This window comes from Mesoplodon densirostris, chromosome 2 (genome assembly GCF_025265405.1).
Source record: "Mesoplodon densirostris isolate mMesDen1 chromosome 2, mMesDen1 primary haplotype, whole genome shotgun sequence".
Taxonomy (NCBI): Eukaryota; Metazoa; Chordata; class Mammalia; order Artiodactyla; family Ziphiidae; genus Mesoplodon; species Mesoplodon densirostris.
In genome coordinates, this window is record NC_082662.1 from 35,652,241 (window position 1) to 35,671,031 (window position 18,791).

At 36.7% G+C, this 18,791-nt stretch overlaps 1 protein-coding gene across 2 annotated transcripts in view; it reads right to left on the reverse strand.

The window, feature by feature from the left end:
- Positions 1-18,791, reverse strand: part of FOXJ3 (forkhead box J3) — a 134,843-nt gene that overhangs the window by 27,202 nt on the left and 88,850 nt on the right. Inside the window, exon 6 of one of the 2 annotated variants that reach the window (XM_060089631.1) lies at positions 7,905-8,006. The exons of the other annotated variant lie outside the window; for it this stretch is intronic. Within the exon in view, the coding sequence (XP_059945614.1) occupies positions 7,905-8,006 (102 nt within the window). The remainder of the gene's footprint in view (positions 1-7,904; positions 8,007-18,791) is intronic. 2 annotated transcript variants of the gene reach the window in all.

Here is an 18,791-nt window from a genome sequence, read left to right on the forward strand (position 1 = left end):
CAAGAGTTTATCTGTAGATTCTTTTGAATTTTCCATATGAATAATGATGTCTTCTGTGAATGATGGCTTCACTTTTGCCTTCCCAAATTTTACTCTTTTCATAACTTTCATTTCTCCTCTCCTTGCCTGAACACTACTGTCATATATTTTACTTCTATGTGTTATAAACCCACTATGAATTTTTGTAATTTTTGCTTTACACAGTTATCTTTTAAAGAGATTTACATTTTTATTAAAAAAGCTTTATATTTACCCACATAGTTATCATTTCTGGTGTACTTAATTGCTCTGTGTAGATCCTGATTTACATCAGGAACTTCAATTACACATATTACAGGTTGCCTGAAGCTGTCCCCACAGCTCACTAATACTCTATTTACTTTTTTTTTTTTTTGGCGGTACGCGGGCCTGTCACTGTTGTGGCCTCTCCCATTGAGGAGCACAGGCTCCGGGCGCGCAGGCTCAGTGGCCATGGCTCACGGGCCCAGCCGCTCCGCGGCATGTGGGATCTTCCCGGACCAGGGCACGAACCCGTATCCCCTGCATCGGCAGGCGGACTCGCAACCACTGCGCCACCAGGGAAGCCCTCTATTTACTTTCTGACAGTCTTTTCTCTGTGTTTCACTTTGGATAGCTTTTATTGCCATATCTTCAAGTTCACATCTTTCCTTCTACAATGCCTAATCTGCTGTTAATCCCATCCAGTTTATTTTTCAACTGGGACATATTTTTATCCCTAAGGAGTTTGATTTGGGTTTTTAAATATCTTCCATGTGTCTATACACATATTCAACCTGAACTTCCATAAAATATAGTTACATTAACAGTTCCCCCCACCCCCTAGCCCCCAGCTTGAGATATAATTGACATATAACATTGTATAAATTTAAAGTGCACAATGTACTAGGTTGATATCATGGGTTGTTTTCTACTGCTTCTTTGCTTGGTAATTTTTTATTGGATGCCAGACTATTGTGAATCTACATTATTAAGTGCTATATTTTTAGATTCTTATGAATGTTCTTGAGCTTTATTCTGGGACACAGTTAAATTATACGACAACAGGAATGAAATACTGATACATGCCATAACATGGATGAACCTTGAAAATGTGTTTAGTGAAAGAAGTCAGACATAAAAGGTCATATATTTTGCAATTCCACTTACATGAAAGGTCCAGAATAGGCAAATCCAGAATGTTAGAAAATAAATTAATGGTTACCAGGGGATGGAGGAAATGGGAAATGAATGCTAATGGGTACGAGATTTTCTTTTGGGAGTAATGAAAATGTGTACACATACCACATCTTCTTTACCCATTGATCTGTCAATGGACATTTAGGTTGCTTCCATGCCTTGGCTATTGTAAACAGTGCTGCTATGAACACTGGGGTGCATGTGTCTTTTCAAATTACAGTTTTCTCTGGATATATGCCTAGGAGTGGGATCACTAGATCATATGGCAACTCTATTTTTAGTTTTTTGAGGAACTTCCAAACTGTTTTCCACAATGGCTGCACCAATTTACATTCCCACCAACAGTGTAGAAGGGTTCCCTTTTCTCCACACCCTCTCCAGCATTTATTATTTGTACACTTTTTGATGATGGCCACTCTGACTGGAGTGAGGTGATACCTCACTGTAGTTCTGATTTGCATTTCTCTAATAATTAGTGATGTTGAGCATCTTTTCATGTGCATATTGGCCATCCATATGTCCTCTTTGGAGAAATGTCTGTTTAGGTATTCTGTCCATTTTTTGATTGGGTTGTTTGTTTTTTGTTGTTATTGAGTTGTATGAGCTGTTTGTATATTTTAGAAATTAATCCCTTGTCGGTCCCATCATTTGCAAATATTTTCTCCTAGTCTGTAGGTTGTCTTTTCATTTTGTTTATGGTTTCCTTTGCTGTGCAAAAGCTTATAAGTTTGATTAGATCCCATCTGTTTATTTTTGCTTTTATTTCTATTGCCTTGGGAGACAGACCTAAGAAAACACTGCTATGATTTATGTCAGAGAATGTGTTGCCTATGTTCTCTTCTAGTTTTATGGTGTTATGTCTTATATTTAAGTTTTTAAGTCATTTTGAGTTTACTGTGTATGGTGTGAGGGTGTGTTCTAACTTCACTGATTTACATGCAGTAGTCCAGCTCTCCCAATACCACTTCCTGAAGAGACTTGTCATTTCTCAATTGTGTATTCTTGCCACCTTTGTCAAAGATTAATTGACCGTAGGTGTGTGGGCTTATTTCTGGGCTCTGAATTCTGTTCCCTTGATCCATATGTCTGTTTTTGCACCAATACCATGCTGTTTTGATACTGTAGCTTTGCAGTATTATCTGAAGTCTGGGAAGCTTATGCCTCCAGCTTTGTTCTTTTCCCTCAGGATTGCTTTGGCAATTCTGGTTCTTTTATGGTTCCACATAAATTTTAGGATTATCTGTTCTAGTTCTGTGAAAAATGTCACGGGTAATTTGACAGGGATTGCATTAAGCCTGTAGATTGCTTTGGACAGTATGGCCATTTTAACAATGTTAATTCTTCCAATCCAAGAGCATGGGATATCCTTCCATTTCTTTGAATCATCTTCAATTTCCTTTACCAGTGTTTTATACTTCTCAGCATATTAATCTTTCACCTCCTCGGTCAGGTTTATTCTTAAGTATTTTTTTTTGATGCAATTTTAAAAGGAATTTTCTTTTTACTTTCCCTTTCTGACATTTCATTCTTAAGTGTAAAGAAATGCAACAGATTTCTGTATGTTAATCTTGTATCCTGCTACCTTGCTCAATTCGCTTATCAGATCTAATAGTTTTTGTGTGAAGTCTTTAGGGTTTTCTATATATAGTATCATGTTATCTGCATATAATGACAATTTTATCTATTGGATAGAAGTGGTAAGAGTGGGCATCCTTGTCTTGTTCCAGATTTTAGCAGGAAGGCTTTCAGCTTTTCATGGTTGAGTATCATGTTGGTTGTGGGTTTATCATAAATAGCTTTTATTAGGTTGAGATATGTTCCCTCTGCACTCACTTTGGTAGGAGTTTTTATCATGAATGTATGTTGAATTTTATCAAATGTTTTTTCTGCATCTATTGAGATGATCATGTGGTTTTTGTCTTTTCTTTTGTTGATGTGGTGTATCACATTGATTGATTTGCATATATTGATCCATTCTTGTGACCCTGGGATGAATCCAACTTGATTGTGGTGTAATATCTTTTTTATGTGTTGTTGGATTTGGCTTGCTAATATTTTGTTGAGAATTTCTGCATCTGTATTATCAAAGATACTGCCCTGTCATTTTTTTTGTTATTATCTTTGTCTGTTTTTGGTATCACAGTGATAGTGGCTTCACAGAATGACTTTGGGAGTGTTCCCTCCTCTTCAGTCTTTTGGAAGAGTTTGAGAAGGATCAGTATAAGTTCTTCTTTGCATGTCTGGTAGATTTCCCCAGTGAAGCCATCTGGTCCTGGACTTTTGTTTGCAGGATAATTCACCTCTGGTGAATTATCTATTTCTTCTTGATTCAGTTTTGGTAGGCTGTTAAGTTTCTAGAAACTTGTCCACTTCTTCTAGGGTGTTCAATCTGTTGGCATATAATTGTTCATAGTATTCTCTTATGGTTTTTTGTATTTCTGCAGTATCAGTTGTTATTTCTCTTCTTTCATTCATTATTTTGTTTATTTGGGTCCTCTCTCTTTTCTGCTTGGTGAGCCTGGCCAGAGGTTTGTCGATTTTGTTTGCCCCTTCACAGAACCAGCTCTTGGTTTTATTGAGTTTTTTCTACCTTTTTAAAATCTCTATTATTTCTTTCCTTCTGCTGACTTTACGTTTTGTTTATTCTTCTTTTTCTAATTCTTTTAGGTGGTAGGTTAGGTCGTTTGAGATTTTTCCTGTTCTTTGAAGAAGGCCCGTATTGCAATGAACTTCCCTCTAAGAACTGCTTTTGCTGTATCCCATAATTTTGTATGGTTGTGTTTTCATTGTCATTTGTCTCAAGTATTTTTAAATTTCCTCTGATTTCATTGCTGATGCATTGGTTTTTTAGTAGCATGCGGTTTACTCTCCATGTAATCATTTTTTTCTCAGTTCTCTTTCTAAGGTTGATTTCTAGTTTCACGCTGTTGTGGTCAGAAAAGACTCTTTGGCTTTTAAATGAATATTCAGCACATTTACATTTAATGTATTCCTTAATGTAATTAGATTTAAATACTTTTTATTTTCCTGTGTTCCCATCTTTTCTCTGCTCGTTTTTTTTTTTTTCTCCTTTCTTGCCTACTTTTTTTTTTTTGGCGGTACGCAGGCCTCTCACTGTTGTGGCCTCTCCCGTTGAGCACAGGTTCCGGACGCGCAGGTTCAGCAGCCATGGCTCACAGGCCCAGCCGCTCCATGGCACATGGGATCTTCCCTGACTGGGGCACGAACCCGTGTCCCCTGCATCGGCAGGCGGACTCTCAACCACTGCACCACCAGAGAAGCCCTTTCTTGCCTACTTTTGGATTAACCAAGGATTTATTATTTTTCCTTACTTGGTAATATTCTTTTACTATTCTTGTAGTAACCTAGAGCAGTGGTTCATAAGGTAAGGAACTTGGACCAGTACATGACCAGTATCTGAGAATGTGTCAGAAATGCAATTTTTCAGACCCCAACTCAGACCTAGAGAATCAGAAACTCTCAGGGTAGGGGCCAGTAATCTGGGTTTTAACAAGCCCTCCTAGTTATTCTGATATATGCTCAAGTGTTAAGAATCAGTGCCCTAGATTTTACCACATGCCCTTGACTTAGTATTTTTACCACTTCCCATACAATGCAAAGACATTAACTGCAACATATTTTCTAATGCCTTACTCTAGTATTGTCATGTACTTTAACTTCTACAAGTATTTTAGACTCCAAAGCATTGTGTTCTATAACAGCACTGCTACTGCTTGAATCACTCGATACATATTTTTATTTACTGACATGCATACTCTTTTGGTGTTCTTCATTCTTTTCTGCACAGGATAATTTTCCTTCTATCTGAAAAATTAACCTCCTTTAATTTTTTAATACTGTAACATTCTCTCACATTTTGTTTCTGTAAAAGCCTATTTACTTAACCTTCATTTTTCACAGAAATTCTAATTTTAGAATTCTGGATTGGCAGTTATTTCCTTTCAGCACTACAAAACTTTCATTCTGGTGGTATCTGACTTTTATCATTTCTATTCAGAATTCAGTGTGTTTCTTTGAAGTTGCCTATTATTTTCCTCTGATTTTAAGATTTTTTTAAAAAAAATCCTTGTTTTTTAGCAGTTTGACTTTTATTTGCCTGATAAAGTTTTCTTTTAATTAGTCCTTCTTGGGGTTCTCAGAACTTCTTGAATCTGTACTGTGTTATCTTTCATCAGTCTTAGAAAATTAAAATATTGCTGCTTCTCTATTCTCTTTTGCTTCTCTTCTGGAACACTAATGACAAGTTTGTTAGATCTTTTCCCTGTATCCCATTTATCTCTTAAGCTTCTCTGAATTTTCCATTCTTTTGTTTTTCAACCTGTATATTTTCTATTGACTTATCTTCCAGTTCACTGATTCTCTCCTCTGCTGTGTCTAATCTGCTGTTAAATCCATCTATTTAATTCTTAATTTCAGTTATTATATTTTTCAGTTCTCTTGATTCTTCCATGCAGATTCCAATTCTTTTAAATTTTCTATAATTCATCTATTTTCTTCAACATATTACTCATAGTTATTTAAAAATCAATATCTAGATCACTTGTGGATATGTTTATACTATCTTTCCATCTTGGCATTTAATTATTTGGTCTTGTTTCCTGCAATGTCTGAAAATTCTGACTGAAAGTGAGACCTTACTTATGAAAACTTGCAAAAGCTCGGGATATGTTATCTTCCAGAAAGTATTTAGTTTTCTTTTGGCAAGTGGAATACGAGCATACCACCCTAATAACAGTTTGAGACTGGTGTTATTTTGATTTGCTCTTACTTATAGAACATAATCTTTCTTAAGTATCAATTTGAAAAACTGGGGTGTTTACCATGGCTCCCTCTTTAAAGAACTACAACTTTTGTCCCCCCCACCTCTGTGAGACTGCTGAATTCTGGCTAGTGAAAAATCCACATGATTTGCCTGTGTCTGAGTCGAAGCACACACAGGTTAGGGATTAGCAAATGCCTTAACTGGATATTGCTTGCAAAAAGTTGAGGTCACTTCTGAGATTCCTCAGGATCTTGGTCCTTAAGCCCTGGCTCTTTGGTAGCCTCATACTCTGGTTTTTACATCCCTAGCTCAGTGACTGCTCTAGGTTGTAGCTTTCTGTGCAGCCTCTATGCCATGCACTGAGAAGTGGGAAATATCCCAAGGGAAAACAATGTGCTTATCTCAATGTGCTTCCCTTTTTTCTGAGATCTTTGCTTCTTAAGTCCTGCCTGTCTTTTTCTCCAATGCCTTTCTTTTTTATTGGTGGGCAGGGTGGTAATTTTATATAGATAGGGAGAAGGGTTAATCTGATACTAGCTATTCTATCATATCTGAAAGCAGAAGTCCAAAAACTCCAGCTCCTTTATTTAGTCACGAAGTCCCAGCATTACTACTTTCTAATTGTTTCCTAATAGCCACAACTGTCTGTGTTTAGGCCTCAGTATCTCCTGCTTGGACTATCGCAAAGAGCAGTACTGGATACCTCTGATTCCAACCCATCTATTTCACTGGAAATTCTCAAGTCCAGCTGGGTATCATTAGGGATGATTTTTAAAAGTACTGATTTCTGGGCCCTACCCACAAGGATAAAGTAACTGATTTGGTAGGCCTGCAATGGAATCTGGGAATTATTACCACCACCAAACACACGTACACACTAACAACCCCACCCCTCCCTTAAGTGATTCTGATGGAATCAGTCCATGTATTGCTATTTGGGAAAAATTATCACTTTACACCTCAGTTGCCAGTTTCCTATCTAAATTGGAATTCTGATTAGTCACTCTGATTATAATCTGTCTTCTATCTTCTTATTCATTACCTTTTACAAAGATACTACGTATATTAGTGCAACTGAGTATGTATACATGTTTGTGTTTTTGTGTGTGCACAAGAAAGTAGAAGAGTGAGATTTAAAAAAAAAAAGAGCAAGTGAAAGCAAGGGAGATGGGGAGAGGGTAAAAGCAAGACTGACAGACCGTATGAGTACAAGAGTGAGAAATATTATGGCTTCAAGGTGCTCATGATGGTCTAGTAAAGGAGGAAATAGATGCACATAACTGAGTTATTTCATGAACCTCCCAGAGCTTTTTTAGGGTTTTGAGATATGAGATTAAAAAATTACCTTGTAAAGAAGAGATATCTGTACCCTACTAGGTATCTAATGAGTTAGCACAAAGTTCTGACCCTTGCTTCAATAACAAAAACTAAACAAAAATTGCAGCACATACTACACTTCTGGGTATGTACCTAGACTTGAATATCATGAAAGAGGTTGACCACCGTTTTAATGGACTCTGAGTTTGTCTGAATTATTTATTTTACTGGATTCTGTTGACACCTTGTTTATTCGTCAATCTCTTTTTAAATCACATATTTAGAGGAGTAATCAATGATTTTGAAACAAACTGATTCAATAAAATGCTGGACTCAAAAATTCAATGGGATTGGTAGTGTCAAGAATTTCGATTTAATATAGAGCTTCCCAATAAGCATCTTCCAATTTTTCCAGAGAATTATTTATTTACTTCTAACTTGTGTAAAGCTAAAAGCATCGTGGATTCAGCTTTCAAACTGCCATGTATGGTTTGGTCAAATTTATATCATCTTTAAACTCAACCATACAGAAATCTACTGTTACTATAAAAGCAAATTAAATGTATTACTCAATGACATTTCAAAAGTGTTCAAAAAATAGAATTACTTTGTTAGTCACAGTGTTGATTGCCAGAGTTGGAGAGGCACTTCCCGAAATAATACACTCCATTCCCAAAGAATCTGAATCTATGCTATATGGAGTTGAGGCCTAAAATACAAGAACAAAATAAATAATTATTAGCTCATAAAACCACCAACTTTAACACAATTTGAAGTTATTTCATCAAATTCTCCAGTATGCAGTTTTGTGCTTTGTTTCTGAAAATAAACTTAAAATCATTACTGAATTCTCTTCTACTATATTTTATTATGCTACTAACCTGATAATCACAAACTCCATTGGTATGGCTACTCCTTACCAACTCTTTTAATTGGTTGTGGGATAGGTTTGCAAAAATTAGAGATAAACTTCTGTAGTGGAGACTACTAATAATCGGGTAACACTCATTCTCCCCTCTTCTCCCTTTTAGCAATAGATCCCTGTAGTTATCAACTCATCTCTGCCTAGCTAAAGACCACCTTTTCCAGACTCATTTGCAGCTTGTTGTAGCCACGTGATTAAGGTGCAACAAACGGGATGTGAGCAAGAGTGATGTGTGCAACTTCTGGGTCATGTCTTTGAAAGGAACTTGCTTGCCCTCCATCCTCCTTCCCTCTTATTTCAGGCCTGTGACACAGATGTAGTGGTGGTGATCCTGCATAACCAGAAAGCTGAGGGTAATACCCTGGGGAACACTGGAAAGATAAGATTAGAAGGAAACATCTGAGTGACGTTATGGAACAGAGCTGGTTATCCATCTGATCCACCTCTCAGCTTGGACTTTTACCTAAGAGAGAAATAAATCTCTCGGGTTTAAGCCTCTCAGGTGTAGTTTTCTCTTCCTTTGTCTGTTAATGCAACTGAACAATATCCTAAATAACACAATTTCATATACATTGTTTATAGAGCTAACACAGGTGTCAAAAATCAATATAGGTTTTCTACATTTAGAATTTTGGATATAGATTGTGACAACTCCTTTCTCTCTCTCTCAAAAGAAACAGTAATTTCACTGAAAAACATTTCTAAGGTTGGTTTATTTATCACTTAATCCCTTGGCATGAATTTCTTTCATCAGATAATCCAAGAGAGTAGGGAACAGACATCTTGAAAAAAGGAAAAGACAAGAGTCACCCCGAGAAGGCAGAATCTAGTACTTACATGCTGGGTACACACTGAGAGTTAGGTGAACATGGAAAAGCACTTCAGAAATACAAATGGAAGAACTACAAAGACAGCTCTGTCTATGGCCCAACTTTGGTGTCTGCCAATTTAGCTACAATTTATGCCTCAACTTTGGTGCCAGCTAATTTAGCGAAATTAACACAGAAGATTACTTTAGAAAGCTGCAAATCTCATGTTCCTCTAACTCAACTCAGTCATCTCATTCTAGACTACTGGTTCACTATCTAATTCTCACTCCTTCCCACTGGTAACAAGAAGCAAGCCTGTGTTGTGTGATTTCATGCAAATTACTGAAACTTTATACTCTTTTCCTCATCTATAAGAGGATTATGCCACTTCCTTTAGAGGTCTGTAAAGAGCATTAATGAAATAATTCATGTAAAGCATTTAGCATAGTACCTGAAATGCACAGTAAGTGCTGGCTTCTATGATGACTACTAACATGTACCTACTACTGATGCTGAGAACCTACTGATAGAGAGGAATATTCAATGGTGATTAATGAAAAAGGAGACAGCTTTGGTATGCGGCACTATATACCGACAAGGATAGATTCACAGCTTTAGCTAGAAAATCTTTTAATTAGATATTCTTCATGGACACTAAAAATCTGGTTCAATCAAGAGAATAAGAGACATTCACAGAAACATGGACAAGATGAAAAGGCAGAGAGTTATGTACCAGATGAAGGAAAAAGATAAACCCCCAGAAAAACAAATAAATGAAGTGGAGATAGGCAACCTTCCAGAAAAAGAATTCAGAATAATGATAGTGAAGATGATCCGGGACCTCGGAAAAAGAATGGAGGCAAAGATCGAGAAGAAGCAAGAAATGTTTAACAAAGACCTAGAAGAATTAAAGAACAAACAAACAGAGATGAACAATACAATAACTGAAATGATAACTACACTAGAAGGAATCAATAGCAGAATAACTGAGGCAGAAGAACGGAGAAGTGACCTGGAAGACAGAATGGTGGAATTCACTGCTGCAGAACAGAATAAAGAAAAAAGAATGAAAGAAAATGAAGACAGCCTAAGAGACCTCTGGGACAAAATTAAACACAACAACATTCGCATTATAGGGGTCTCAAAAGGAGAAGAGAGAGAGAAAGGACCCGAGAAAATATTTGAAGAGATTATAGTCGAAAACTTCCCTAACATGGGAAAGGAAATAGCCACCCAAGTCCTGGAAGCGCAGCGAGTCCCACACAGGATAAACCCAAGGAGAAAAACGCCGAGACACACAGTAATTAAATTGGCAAAAATTAAAGACAAGGAAAAATTTTTGAAAGCAGCAAGGGAAAAACGACAAATAACATACCAGGGAACTCCCATAATGTTAACAGCTGATTTCTTGGCAGAAACTCTAAAGCCAGAAGGGAGTGGCATGATATACTTAAAGTGATGAAAGGGAAGAAGCTACAACCAAGATTACTCTACCCAGCAAGGATCTCATTCAGATTCCATGGAAAAATCAAAAGCTTTAGAGACAAGCAAAAGCTAAGAGAATTCAGCACCACCAAACCAGCTCTGCAACAAACACTAAAGGAACTTCTCTAAGTGGGAAACACAAGAGAAGAAAAGGACCTACAAAAACAAACCCAAAACAATTAAGAAAATGGTCATAGGAACATACATCGATAATTATCTTAAACGTGAATGGAATAAATGCTCCAACCAAAAGACACAGGCTTGCTGAATGGATACAAAAACAAGACCCATCTATATGCTGTCTACAAGAGACCCACTTCAGACCCAGGGACACATACACACTGAAAGTGAGGGGATGGAAAAAGATATTCCATGCAAATGGAAATCAAAAGAAAGCTGGAGTAGCAATACTCATATCAGATAAAATACACTTTAAAATAAAAAACGTTACAAGAGACAAGGAAGGACACTGCAGAGTGATCAAGGGATCAATCCAAGAAGAAGATATAACAATTATAAATATATATGCACCCAACATAGGAGCACCTCAATACATAAGGCAACTGCTAACAGCTATAAAAGAGGAAATCAACAGTAAAACAATAATAGTGGGGGACTTTAACACCTCACTTACACCAACAGACAGATCATCCAAAATGAAAATAAATAAGGAAACACAAGCTTTAAATGACACAATAGACCAGATAGATTTAATTGATATTCATAGGGCATTCCATCCCAAAACAGCAAATTACACTTTCTTCTCAAGTGTGCACAGAACACTCTCCAGGACAGATCACATCTTGGGTCACAAATGAAGCCTCAGTAAATTTAAGAAAAATTGAAATCATGTCAAGCATCTTTTCTGACCACAACACTATGAGATTAGAAATGAATTACAAGGGAACAAAAAGGAAATAACACAAACACATGGAGGCTAAACAATACGTTAGTAAATAACCAAGAGAGGACTGAAGAAATCAAAGAGGAAATCGAAGAATACCTAGAGACAAATGACAATGAAAACACAATGATCCAAAACCTATGGGATGTAGCAAAAGGAGTTCTAAGAGGGAAGTTTACAGCTATACAAGCCTACCTCAAGAAACAAGAAAAATCTCAAGTAAACAATCTAACGTTACACCTAAAGGAAGTAGAGAAAGAAGAACAAACAAAACCCAAAGTTAGCAAAAGGAAAGAAATCATAAAGATCAGAGCAGAAATAAATGAAATAGAAACAAAGAAAACAAAGATCAATAAAACTAAAAGCTGGTTGTTTGAGGAGATAAACAAAATTAATAAACCATTAGCCAGTCTCATCAAGAAAAAGAGGGAGAGGACTCAGATCAATAAAATTAGAAATGAAAAAGGAGAAGTTACAACAGACACTGCAGAAATACAAAGCATCCTAAGAGACTACTACAAGCAACTCTATGCCAATAAAATGCACAACCTGGAAGACATGGACAAATTCTTAGAAAGGTATAACCTTCCAAGACTGAACCAGGAAGAAACAGAAAATATGAACAGACCAATCACAAGTAATGAAATTGAAACTATGATTAAAAATCTTCCAATAAACAAAAGTCCAGGACCAGATGGCTTCACAGGTGAATTCTATCAAACATTCAGAGATGAGCTAACACCCATCCTCAAACTCTTCCAAAAAGCTGCAGAGGAAGGAACACTCCCAAACTCATTCTGAGGCCACCATCACCCTGATACCAAAACCAGACAAAGATTGTACAAAAAAAGGAAATTACAGACCAATATCACTGACGAATATAGATGCAAAAATCCTCAACAAAATACTAGCAAACAGAATCCAACAACACATTAAAAGGATCATACACCATGATCAAGTGGGATTTATCCCAGGTATGCAAGGATTCTTCAGTATATGAAAATGAATGTGATACACCATATTAACAAATTGAAGAATAAAAACCATATGATCATCTCAATAGATGCAGAAAAAGCTTTTGACAAAATTCAACACCCATTTATAAAAACTCTCCAGAAAGCGGGCATAGAGGGAACCTACCTCAATATAATAAAGGCAATATACGACAAACCCACAGCAAACATCATTCTCAGTGGTGAGATACTGAAAGGATTTCCTCTAAGATCAGGAACGAGACAAGGATGTCCACTCTCACCACTATTATTCAACATAGTTTTGGAAGTCCTAGCCACGGCAATCAGAGAAGAAAAGGAAATAAAAGGAATACAAATTGGAAAAGAAGTAAAACTGTCACTGTTTGCAGATGACATGATACTATACATAGAGAATCCTAAAAATGGCACCAGAAAACTACTAGAGCTAATCAATGAATTTGGTAAAGTTGCAGGATACAAAATTAATGCACAGAAATCTCTTGCATTCCTATACACTAATGATAAAAAATCTGAAAGAGAAATTAAGGAAACACTCCCATTTACCATTGCAATAAAAATAATAAAATACCTAGGAATAAACCTACCTAGGGAGACAGAAAACCTGTGTGCAGAAAACTTTAAGACACTGATGAAAGAAATTAAATTGATACCAACAGATGGAGAGATATACCATGTTCTTGGATTAGAAGAATCAATATTGTGAAAATGACTATACTACCCAAAGCAATCTACAGATTCAATGCAATCCCTATCAAATTACCAATGGCATTTTTTTACGGAACTAAAACAAATCATCTTAAAATTTGTATGGAGACACAAAAAACACCGAGTAGCCAAAGCAGTCTTGAGGGGAAAAAAAAAAACGGAGCTGGAGGAATCAGCCTCCCTGACTTCAGACTATACTACAAAGCTACAGTAATCAAGACAATATGGTACTGGCACAAAAACAGAAACATAGATCAATGCAACAAGATAGAAAACCCGGAGATAAACCCACACACCTATGGTCAACTAACCTATGACAAAGGAGGCAAAGATATACAATGGAGAAAAGACAGCGTCTTCAATAAGTGGTGCTTGGAAAACTGGACAGCTACATGTAAAAGAATGAAATTAGAACACTCCCTAACACCATATACAAAAATAAACTCCAAATGGATTTGAGACCTAAATGTAAGAGCGGACACTATAAAACTCTTAGAGGAAAACATAGGAAGAATGCTCTTTGACATAAAGCATAGCAAGATCTTTTTTGATCCACCTCCTAGAGTAATGGAAATAAAAACAAAAATAAACAAATGGGACCTAATGAAACTTCAAAGCTTTTGCACAGCAAAGGAAACCATAAACAAGATGAAAAGACAGCCCTCAGAATGGGAGAGAACATTTGCAAATGAATCTATGGACAATGGATTGATCTCCAAAATATATAAACAGCTCATGCAGCTCAATATTAAAGAAACAAACAACCCAATCCAAAAATGGGCAGAAGACCTAAACAGACATTTCTCCAAAGAAAACATACAGATGGCCCAGAAGCAAATGAAAATCTGCTCAACATCACTAACTATTAGAGAAATGCAAATCAAAACTACAATGAAGTATCACCTCACACCAGTTAGAATGGGCATCATCAGAAAATCTACAAGCAACAAATGCTGGAGAGTGTGTGGAGAAAAGGGAACCCTCTTGCACTGTTGGTGGGAATGTAAATTGATACAGCCACTATGGAGAATAGTATGGAGGTACCTTAAAAAACTAAAAATAGAATTACCATATGATCCAGCAATCCCACTACTGGGCATATACCCAGAGAAAACCATAATTCAAAAAGACACATGCACCCCAATGTTCATTGCAGCACTATTTACAACAGCCAGGTCATGGAAGCAACCTAAATGCCCATCGACGGACTAATGGATAAAGAAGTTGTGGTACATATATACAATGGAATATTACTTAGCCATATAAAGGAACGAAATTGAGTCATTTGTTGAGACGTGGATGGATCTAGAGACTGTCATAGAGTGAAGTAAGTCAGAAAGAGAAAAACAAATATCGTACATTAACGCATGTATGTGGAACCTAGAAAAACGGTATAGGTGAACCAGTTTGCTGCGCAGAAGTTGAGACACGGATGTAGAGGACAAACGTATGGACACCAAGCAGGGAAAACCACTGTGGGGTGGGGATGGTGGTGTGCTGAATTGGGCAATTGGTATTGACATGTATACACTGATGTGTATAAAACTGATGACTAATAAGAACCTGCAATATAAAAATACAAACAAAAAAACCAACTAATACTAAACTTTCTTTGGGTTATTTGTATGGAAATATGTTAATATAAATGTTTCAGACGTTACATGAAATTTCTAAAAATTTTATATGTTCTGGTATAATGTTATAAGTCATAATTCTAGTTATTACTTTAAAATTTGTATCTCAGAAATAACTAAACTTCCTTGTCAATTGCATTATTATGAACTTTCATCAAATCTTTAACCGTGGTCATTTTTAAGTCTTTTGTCATTTAGGCAGTTCTGGGTGTACACTGATGCTTTTGCAAAAATGTTCCTATAAAAGGGTTTCTTCTTCAAGGAATTCATGGTAAAGACTCTGACAAGTACAGATTTCTGGTAACTGACTATACTGCTGAACTGAATGAATAAGCATTTTCAGAACTCTAATGGAAAACTGAGGAATTCATAAAAGTGCTAACAAAAGATCAAGATGAAAAAAAAATTAATTACATGGGACTGAGTGAACTGATGAGGATGATTATAATTTTTGTGACTTTCTGTTTGGAAAAAAAAATCACACAAGGACTCAGAGGCAAAAAAATATACAAATCAATTTTCACTGCAAAGTAAAGGAGCTGTTACAGTGGAGGATTACTGGACTGAATGTCAATATTATGACATAGTATGAGTGTGTTTCGTGTTTGGTAATTGCAATCATTGTTGCTTTTGTTGTGGTCATCCATTTACAATGCTTGGTGTTAGTTTATTTATGTCTTGTAAAAATAAAATACAGTGTGTGTGTGTAAAAAAAAAAAACCAAAAAAACGAGAATAAAGGACATTCCCTTTACATGCACTGATATGCTCAATAATATGGTATATATTTTTATTTGTAGATTCACTGATTTGATGTTATTAATAGACAAGTAGCCTGATTAGTAAAGCTAATTTAACTTGGAATTTACAGATCCCAAAACGTATTTGAGTAACTGTTATTATTGCAGCCAAAACCCAAATTCTGGACAAAGAAAAGTATCAATGAATCTAATCTAGGTGGCATCTCTCAGCTTATGAAAGATCCTTTCTGGGGTTTCCTCATACCCCATGTCAAAAATCCTACTCATTCAGGTTCTACTTCCAGAATGGTAGTGTGACACCTACCTTCTGCTGATAACTGCCAATTTGGGGTGGGGGAAGCGGTAAGGGACATGAGATGACAACTAGCTGAGGAGTCTGGTGGATAAATAAAATAGGTAGATTGTGGAGAGAAGGCAAAACTTGGGAGAGACCTGCTTGAATTTCCTGTTTTGCTGTAGCTTTGTCCCAAGGTCAGGCAGTAGATGCAGAGTATGAGCAGCTAAAATTGTCTTTCTGTCAGGAGGAACTAGGGAAAAGAGCCCAGGTAAACACAACCAGCTACTAAAGAGAGAAAGGGATCCCACAGGGGATAAAGTCAAGAGTTCCCCTAAAACTGTACATGAAACACCACAAAAGTCTCAGGCTGACCCCTGAACCATGCATATGCAGATTAGAATAAGGCAGAAGCTTAAAGAATCAAATTGAAATTAAAACCACTGCCCACAGACGGTGAGAGAGGACTTACAGTTTGAGTCTAACATGGTTAACTGCCAGCTAAAATAAAAATACCAATATTCTACAGAAGATTGTAACAGAACCCAGAGTCTCTATAACATTCATAATGTCCAGGAGACAATCCAAAATTACCTGGTATATAAGTAATAGAAAAATGAAACCCATTCTCAAGAGAAAAGATAATCTACAGAAGCCCACCACAAGAAGACTAAGATGTTGGAACTACGAGAAAAGGATTTTAAAGTAGCTATTATAATTATGCTCAGTGAGATAAAGGAGAAAAAATCTGAATGAAAATAACACAATAATAGAAGTATCAGTGGAGAAATACAAAAAATATAAAGAGAACAAAATCAAAATTTACCAATAAAAAATATAACATCTGAATTTTAAAAGTCAATGGATGGACTTAATATCAGAATGGAGATTAAAGAGGAAAGAATCAGAGAACTCAAAGGCAGATCAACAGAAATAATCCAATCTAAAAAACAAAAAGGAAAAAGACTGATTCTTTTTAAAAAAGAGAAAAAAAAAAAAGCCTCAGAAAGCTATGGGATAATCTCAAAAGGCCTAACATGTAGATATGAGTTCCAGAAGGACAGAAAAGAGAGAAAACAGCAGGAAAAAATATGGAAGAAATGATGGCTGAACACTTCGGAAATTTACTGAAAGACAAATTTACAGATCCAAGAAGCTCAGTAAACCTCCATCAGGATAAATTAAAAGAAAAATCACACCTGGATATATCATAACTGAACTGATGAAAAATAAAGGTAGAAAGCAGGCAGAGAATAATGACATATCACATAAAGAAAAAACACTGATTGGAAAATGACCGAATTTCTCATAAAAGTAATGGAGGTCACTAGACAGTGAATATCGTTGAAATACTGAAAGGAAAAAAAATTTCAATCTAGGCTGTATATCTAACAAAAATATTATTTAGGAAGGCACATTTTCAGAAAAGGAAAACTAGAGAATTTGTTGCCAGGAGATCTACAACATAAGAAAGTTCATTAGGCTAAAGGGAAATTATAGCAGAGGGAAACTTGGACCTTGAGGAATGAAAGCACCAGAAATGGTAAGCATCTAGGTAAATTTAGAAGACCATTGTTTTCTCTTAGGTTTTAAAAATCATGTATCTTTATTTAAGGCAAAACTTATAATATTGTCTTCTAAGATAATCAGTATACACAGATGTAATACTATAGGGAATGGTGAGGAAAGGGACAAAGGAGATGTATATGATTGGAAGATCTCTACGTTTTATATGTACAGTATTAACTCTGAATAGACTGCAGAAGGTTAGGAATATATACTGAAATCCCAGTATATAAATATAAAAAGAGGTATAGCTAAAAAGCCAGTAGATAAGAATACAAAAATATATCCAAACAATCTAAGAGGCAAGAAAGGTGGAAAAAAGGAACTAAAAATACAGAGTGTTACCAGAAAAACTGGGCTCGCCTCTTGGTGGGTGTAGAGCTAAAAGACACAACCAAGGCAAAGAGTGGGAGAAGGAAGGATTTATTACTTGCAGCAAGTAAGGGTAACACTGGGGATCTTTCTCAAAGCAGTGTCTCTGCCAAAAGCAAAACGGAAGCAAGTTTTAAGCTAAGGGTATATGTATATTCATGAAGGGGATGGGGGGGCCAGAGAGCCAACCTTTACTTGACTGAAGTCACTTGACCCAAGGGTCAGAAAAGGTCAACATCATCCTCCCTTAGGTTCCAGTTGATCTGGTACTTGAACGCCTGCCAGAGGGGTTTAAATTCTGCAAAAAACAGCCCAAGAAAGCACTGGGGCTAGCCTTTGAAACAGAACTGGCAATGTTACAACTGATTTATTAGCTTTGCTACTGTCACTTCTCATGACTGGTAACAGTTTGTTCTTTTGTTCCCTTAAAGATAATTATTACTGAGACCTGTTCAAGAGCAAGCATTATGGCCAGGCTTAGATCACAAAATGGCTTAGGCCAAAAATGCCTTTTCTTATGTCAAGAAAGCCATGTCTGGTTCTCTTTCTCTGGGGACCCCCTACCTGCTTATGAGAAGTCAAACAGAAAACAACAGCATTAATTACACTAATAACAATATCGATAATTACGTTAGGTAGCTAGTCAGACAGGAGGGGGTCCTGCCCCACCCTGGATGGTTCATCTTTCCCTCCTCCACCTGGACACTGGTGATTGGAGCACACCCAGAGTCCTCCCTCTTGTGGTCAAGGACCACCACCACTAGGTTTCCAGCCGTATCAGGACCAAGCAAGATGAAACCACCAGCACAGGCTGGCGCAAGCACATCAAGACCTAAAAGGTGACTCAAGGTAACATAGGGTTCATTATGCTTTATAGGTAATAAATTAGCATTACAGTTTTTGCATCCCCGCCCCCCCACTGTGGGTTTCACTTGGGTGCTTATGAGTAAGCACCTGTGCACTAGGAGAAAAGTGATAACCTAAAGCTGTCAGTCAAATGATGCAAGACACAGGGAGGAAACATCACTCTAAAAAACCCAACCCTACCCCATCATGAGGCTGCTT